This window comes from Bidens hawaiensis, unplaced genomic scaffold (assembly GCF_021521415.1).
Source record: "Bidens hawaiensis isolate Kalapana, Puna unplaced genomic scaffold, B.hawaiensis_p1.1 tig00001463_1, whole genome shotgun sequence".
In the NCBI taxonomy this organism is placed as follows: domain Eukaryota; kingdom Viridiplantae; phylum Streptophyta; class Magnoliopsida; order Asterales; family Asteraceae; genus Bidens; species Bidens hawaiensis.
The window spans coordinates 1,803,044-1,810,216 of NW_027491083.1; the positions used below are offsets into that span (position 1 = coordinate 1,803,044).

The 7,173-nt window shown below is 32.4% G+C and overlaps 1 protein-coding gene across 1 annotated transcript; it reads right to left on the reverse strand.

Annotated features, from left to right (window-relative positions):
• Positions 1-657: 657 nt before the first annotated feature.
• LOC143579701 (acyl-CoA-binding domain-containing protein 1-like) lies at positions 658-4,520 on the reverse strand. The gene is made up of 6 exons (XM_077062934.1): positions 4,066-4,520; positions 3,311-3,416; positions 3,107-3,207; positions 2,630-2,721; positions 2,276-2,373; positions 658-870 (listed from the first exon to the last, which is right to left on the reverse strand). Exons 1-6 carry the CDS (start codon positions 4,518-4,520, stop codon positions 694-696), a joined length of 1,029 nt encoding a protein of 342 aa, XP_076919049.1. The 3' UTR covers positions 658-693.
• Positions 4,521-7,173: the final 2,653 nt, after the last annotated feature.

Sequence of the window (7,173 nt, forward strand, 5' to 3'; positions counted from 1 at the left end):
TATACCTGCTTAACGTAACAAAACAACATGCTCTCTAAACTATAAGGCTCTCGAGGGAGTTTTCTATTTTCAGACTATGGTTTTAAATGATTGTGAGTAAAGATGGAAAAAAGTGTTACTACTCACAAGTTAACTTAAAAAAACATCGTTCATACTTTATAATTTTTTAATATTTGTTAAAAGTGGTTATGATTAAAGAGAGGGAATATATAATAATAAATATATAAAAAAATATTATTTAATTAAAAAAAGAGAAAAAAAAAGTTAATGATTTTTTACATAATTATAATTTTGAAGATAAAGATAAAGGACCAACTGGGCATGCTCTTAAAGATTAAACCCTTTCATTTTTTTCTAAATTTGCAACAAACTCTTTTAACTAATTCTTAAAACTTATTGGAACATCATTTTTAAATGATCATATTAAAGATTAATTCCATATATCAGTAGAAAATAATCAAAAAATACTTCCAAGTAAAACAAGTCAAGTAACAAAATTTGTTAAAACCAGCATTTCTTAAATAATAACTAATTTTATAGAAAGTCAACAGCACTTAAGCACATAATACCATCTATTTGTTCTCAATAAAACTATTAGTTTTTTAAACACAAATACAAAACTGAAATCAAACATGTTTGATTTCTAAATTCAAAACACATGAAAACTTAGAATACAAAACGAAAATTCATCAATCAAGAGGGGATGCTTTGGGGTTGAATCCAGGGCCATTTTGAATCACAAAGATCGAAGGGGTAGTTTCCATCATCGTCTTTTATATCTGTTGAAGCATTTTTCTTCACAAGCAGCTCGGCTATATGTTCTCTCTCACAAACAGCAGCATAGTGCAATGGTGTCTGGCCCTCATTGTCCTCCATAAACAAATACAAGTTTGTTACCAGTGGCAAGTAAGAGTATAAAACTTGTATATTTTTATAAACAGTTGATATGAGTCTAAATTCATATTGTTTCAATAATAATCTTAACTTTTCAAAAAAGCATAGCTTAGCTATTTAGGAGGGTTTGTGCGTTGAATTTGCACCTTGGATAACTTTTAACACGGTTGACCTGCTCGTATCCTTTTTAAACCTTTTGACCCCGTTAGATACGATAAAACGCAAGAGTTCCACGGTATCAATTTCAACTTATAGGTCTTGTCCTTTTGAAATGAACAACCACAGAATGAAAAAAAGATACGCAGGCTGTAAACAAACTGAATGTTCACTGAACTATTCATAAATTCGGCAAGAAGTTCGCATATTTAGTAAATGAACGAACACAAACAACGATGACCGTCCATTTGGTTTAAAGAACGAATATGAAAATTGTGTGTGCTTTTATGCCTGTGAAAATTCGTTTACATTCATTCGTTCATTTAAATTCGTTTATGTTCGTTCATTTATATTCATTAGTTTACAATTTGTTAAGTCCGTTTGTTTACCTTCAGTTATGTTCATTAGTTTACTATTAAAGTTTATTTGTTTAGGTTTGCTTATATACCTTATTTGAATTTTTAGGTTCAATACAATTTAGTCTAGTTTTAGTAACTTTTTAGGTCCAACAGATTGATGTTCACGTTAATTTTTAACTAGTTTTCGCTCAACTATGTTCGTTCATCTATGTTCCTCTTATGTCTGTTTGTTTACGTTCTAGAGCCATTCGTTTATACTCTTAAAGCACGAACACGTTCATTTTCATAACAAAAATACACGAATAAGAAAACCCCGTTAGTGTATTTGTTCTTTTTCAATCGCTTGTTCAGTTAAAGTTAAACGAAAGAACATGAACACGCCCGCCCCGTTCATGTTCATTCAGTTCGTTTGCAAGCCTATGAGTATGAGAACATGCGCCCCCCCCCCCCCCCCCCCCGGGGTTCATGTTCATTCAGTTCGTTCACAAGCCTACGAATATGTGAACCAACTTTTAACTGAGGATCTGAAACCATGCAGTCAGGCAGAGTTCGCCCACCAACAATTTTTGTCCAACTTTCATTTGAATCTTATAAATAATTAGTGTGTAAAATATGATTATAAAAAATGTATTATTAAAATAATATATAATTTGTTAGAACAAATTGATATAATAGGTTGAAAGTATTCAAATAACACTTTAGAGGACTTTAAAACAGTTTGGCCCATTTCATTTTCAGCTAACTTCGTGAATTAACCCGGTTTACCAATTGGAGTTGGATATAACCCAAACTGACACAATTTCAAGTGAACATTAGAAGTTCTAACTCTTCATGCCAATTAACAAAATGATTGATATCAATATTACCTGTAAGTTCACATCAGCATTCCGGCTCAAAAGCAACTGCGCAGTTTCAATATGGCCACGATCAACAGCCCAATGCAAAGGAGCCCGACCCTCACTATCTGCAGTGTTTAAATGATAGTCAGAATATAAAGAAAGATAGTTGAATATTTTAATTAAATGCATATGAAGTTATAAGCAAGCATTACTCCCGTATGCTCATAACTTCACACATGTCTCGCTATATGTTGATATTTGTATGTCCAATAGAAAATATGTTTCTAGAAAGCATTACTCCCGTTAAAAAGGAAAATGAAAATAAAAGTAAAGGACAAATAAAGTTGACTATTTGACTTCAAGAATAAGAATGTAATAAACCCTTTATATCCACAGGGATGCCAGCCTCAACACACTTGATCAAGTTCTCTGTATCGCCTTCTCTTGCAAAGGCGTGTATAGCATCTAATTTTCTGATAAAAAAGGAGTTAAGATAAAAAAAAAACATTACTAATTACTCATTTACACATACATGAATTTTGAAATAATCCTAGTGTAAACAATTACCATAGATGGTATTAATTATCTATGGCTATGCTAGTAATTTTTATACTTCATAAGCAAAGAATGAAAATCATAGGAAGATGTTCACCAAAACAAATTCACACAGTTGAGAGTTAATTATACACATAGCAGCCAACTTACCATCAATCAAAAACTTAAATTTTCTATGTTAGCATCTACATATGTCTATATACTAACATTAAGACTCTGCATACAGCATATAACATGTAACAAGAGAACCAAAAAGCTTTTCATAGCAGTGATCTCAATCATAAAAAGTTTAAAGAACCTTACAACTCATCAGACTCCTCTTCATGGATAAAAGAGCTGAAAACAGGTCCCATCGGTCTGTGATCATTACTTGATCGTTCATCAGCATTTTCACCTCTTTTCTTCTGTGAATTATTGCATCAAGAAACCAGTAAAATGTGGTGAATAATGATCAATGCAATGCTTCTAGAAACTATTTGAGAATAGAAAGAGAGAGAATCATCGTACAGAAGTTGAGCCAGCAGCCCAAGTAGGGTATAACTCTGTAATAATCTCAAGATACTTTTGCATTGCTTCTTCTGCAGGCATTGCACCCAGCTTCTGCCATGAGTTCCTATAGCGCACACACAGGATACACATTTCATATATATAAAGTATATGACCATTGAGTAGCTGTATATGTCCATTTAATGTATGAAGTTTATGCACATCCCATTAAAATTAATTAGAAAAAGAGTTGCATGCTTGATATGATTCATAAGATACTTCGATGGTGTTAGCAATTTTTTTCAATATTTTGTTTGAAGAAAAGATAACAATGTCAAAAAATACACCTTAATAGGAACTGAAAAATATTACATTTACCAAATAAAGTTGCAGTAATATTAAGCATTCACAGGAACATAAAAAGTATATACTCAACATGAGATAGTGCCAACCATACTTCAAGCAACTGAAAAGTCTATTTTTTCTTAAACTAGAAATCAAATTACCCTTTTCACGCGGATTAAAAATCAACCCGTGCTTATTGGAGATAGCATTTACAAAAGGTTTTCATAGTTGGGAGTTTACAAAGATTTAAGTATCCAAATGGCCATTGTGAATAAGAGATCCATGTCAAAACTTAATAACATTTACAAAAGGTTTTGGTGCAAATCTCTACTAATTAAGCTATAGACAAAATACACAATTTGCAACCAAGTAAGCACTATCATTGTATCATAATATAATGACAACAATCCCGAAACGTACAAGAACTTTACCATTTAGCGCGAGCGGTCATTTTAAGTGCAGAAGGCTGGGGAGCACTACAAGGCCCCTCAGTGGCAATTTTATACAATCCATAAAGCTGCAACTGCAACTCACTGGAAACCTTCTGCGAGGAGCGATCCGCCGCAGTGGCCGCCACAAATGCGGTGGCCGCACTAAACGCCTCGTCTAATTCAGTACTCTCCACACCTTCCCAATCATCATCAGTGTCCTCTTTACCATCATCATCATTACCAATCAAGGGTTGTTTCTCATCGTCCGCACTGTAAACCCTAGCAACATCCGCATCTGAGTGTTTATCTTCTGATAAGTCTTGGTCGGAGTTGGCACGGGTGATGCGGAGATTTTGGTGGCGAAAGGAGAAGATAAGTGAGAAGAGCTTAGCTACAAGGAAGGAGAATATGAGGCCGAAAAATATTGATTGAGCATACTGTTGCCACTCAAACATTGTAAATTGAAACCCTAGAAAGCTAATTGGGTAGAGATGGTGAGATTGCAGTGGCTTTTAAATTTTTTAGTTTGGTTACTGATCAACCCTAAACTAGTGGACTCAAGTTCTTCAGATAATCCGCCCTGCAAAATAAATTACTATTCTTTTACACCTAATTATTATTATTATTATTTTGAAAGTTATTTAAGCAACCGTTAAATATAGAGAAAATTATTTGAATTACCCAAATTATTTCGAAAATGAATTCCACTATTTATTTTTTATTTGTATATTCGTCTAGGTTTTAGTCCTTAACACTAACGATCGTGTTAAGTTATTCATATGCTAGGCACTCGTCCTTTTACCCTTGATGGGCTATTTGTGTAATTAACATTACTATATGTTTTATTAATATTAATTTTATTTATTATTCATTTAAAAGCCCATATTAAATGTAGAAACCCATAATTCAAACACTTGAAACTACATCATCTTCATTTCTGTTCAACCTAGTTACATATCCGACATTCACACCTAAATCGCCATACCAGTTCAGGTTACACCTAGATTACCTAAACTTTGGAGGTTTAGGTAAAATCATACCTAATTTGGGGTTTATGTTATTGTATCAACAGAACAAGCCCTAATTCTTTCGGTGACATCATATATTTCAGCCGTCAAACAACATTTTGGAAAAATCAACCCTGATTCTCCGACGACCATCAGATGTGGCAATTCTAGATGAATACAGTGATGGGCGAGAGCATTAGAAGAGCAGTTTATGAATGCAGTGGTTGTGTCTGAAATTGTCTGATATGGATTTGGTGCAAACTTGAGTTTGGTTGTCTTGTTATCGGATTTGGCCAATGGTGGCTGTGTTTACGAGGCAATGCGAAGAAAGAGGCCTCGCTTTGTCCTCATTGTGTTGGTGTGCCGACCAAAAAAGTGAACATTAGAAACAGGTGGTATGTGGAGGCCTTTATCAAGATGGGTGAATGTGGTGGGTCCCATTTATAAAATGTTAAATAAATAGTCCTTATAAATAGTTTACTCAATTACAATCTGACTCTTAATTTTAATAATGTTCTAAAATAGCCCAAAAGGATGAAAATACCCACAAGTGCCTAGCAATTGAGATGACTTAACTAAAAAGGTTAACAAATGTTAATGTAAAGGACTCAAAAAATATGCAAATAAAGGATAAAGAGTGAAACTCATTTTCCAAAAGGACTCATTCTATAATTTGGATAATTCAAGAGGACAAAATTTATTATTTTCTTGTTAAATATCACATTTTCTTAAAACACATTATAATATTAGTAAAAAACCTGTGTAGTTGAATAAAAGAATAGAGGTTATCCGTGGTGGTAGATAGCTAATTATATATCTGATATAAATGCGTAAGTTTTTAAAATATTTATCAGTTAAAAGATAGGGTTGTGAATTTTGTAATGGCCTTAACACGAGATTCACTATTTTAGATTTAATGTAAATTAATCCGGGATTATTTTATATTCAACTTGTGTATAGTTTAATGTATTGTTTAGATCGATCCGACAATCTTATATTGGCCGGTTAATTTTTTTTATTTTTTGGAAAAAACGTGTTTTTGATTTTAAACTTGCTGGAGAATTTATCGCACAGATTATATATATTGATTAGAAAAAACATGGTTTGATGGCATTTCATATATTGGCCGTTATTATTATTTTTTTATTTTTTGGAAAAAACGTGTTTTTGATTTTAAACTTGCTGGAGAATTTATCGCACATATTATATATATTGATTAAGAAAAAGAAAAAAAAGGAAAATAACCAAATTGTCCAGTTTGACCATCCTTATTCCAAAAATGTCCATAGAAATCCCATCGGTTCAACGATGTCCACTTCAAAACTCATTGGTTCGCCTACCTTTTCTACATGAGTTACCAAAAGCCACGTGTACAAAAACATACAAGAATGTTTTCCAATGGCCGCCTTGTTTTCTGACACCTGAAATATATGTTCCTGGCGACCGCCTTGTTTTTACAAGTCTCGACGGCCGCCTAGTTTAATTACAAAATCCAGTCGCCGCTTTGTTATTTGGAAATGTTCCAGGCGTCTTGTTTATTCCAAGCTCAACTTAAGGCTCACTTTACTTTCCCTATATTAGCCCAATATATATATATGACCAAATAATGTTTAGTTGTATAACAGGCCTAGCCCAGCTTTCACACATGCCAAATGTTTCCTTTTTTTGGTTGAATATTTTATTGTAAAATTTAATTGTATAAAATTGTTACTATCTTTGTGCTTATCATTTAAATTTTAATACATTGTAAATTTTAATTTTATTATTTAACTTATATCATAAATACTTTTCATTATTTTTGTGAATGTTATTATTATGAAATCATAATGTTTAACTTTTTTAAATATTTTAAATAAGTATAATTTAATTATATATGTATATAAAGAGAACTTTCTTAAGAATTGACTTTTGTACTATATGTTTAATTTGTTGTACACTGCATCTTGGGTTATACATCATGAAGCTATAGTTATAATCTCTTTTAATTAGATCCAAATGTCTACTTTGTTTCCTTCCACAACATACATATGGTTTGTCAAAGAATTTAGATCATCACTCTGAAGAAAACTCTATTCTCTTTCCACCTCCACTGCGTTTTACC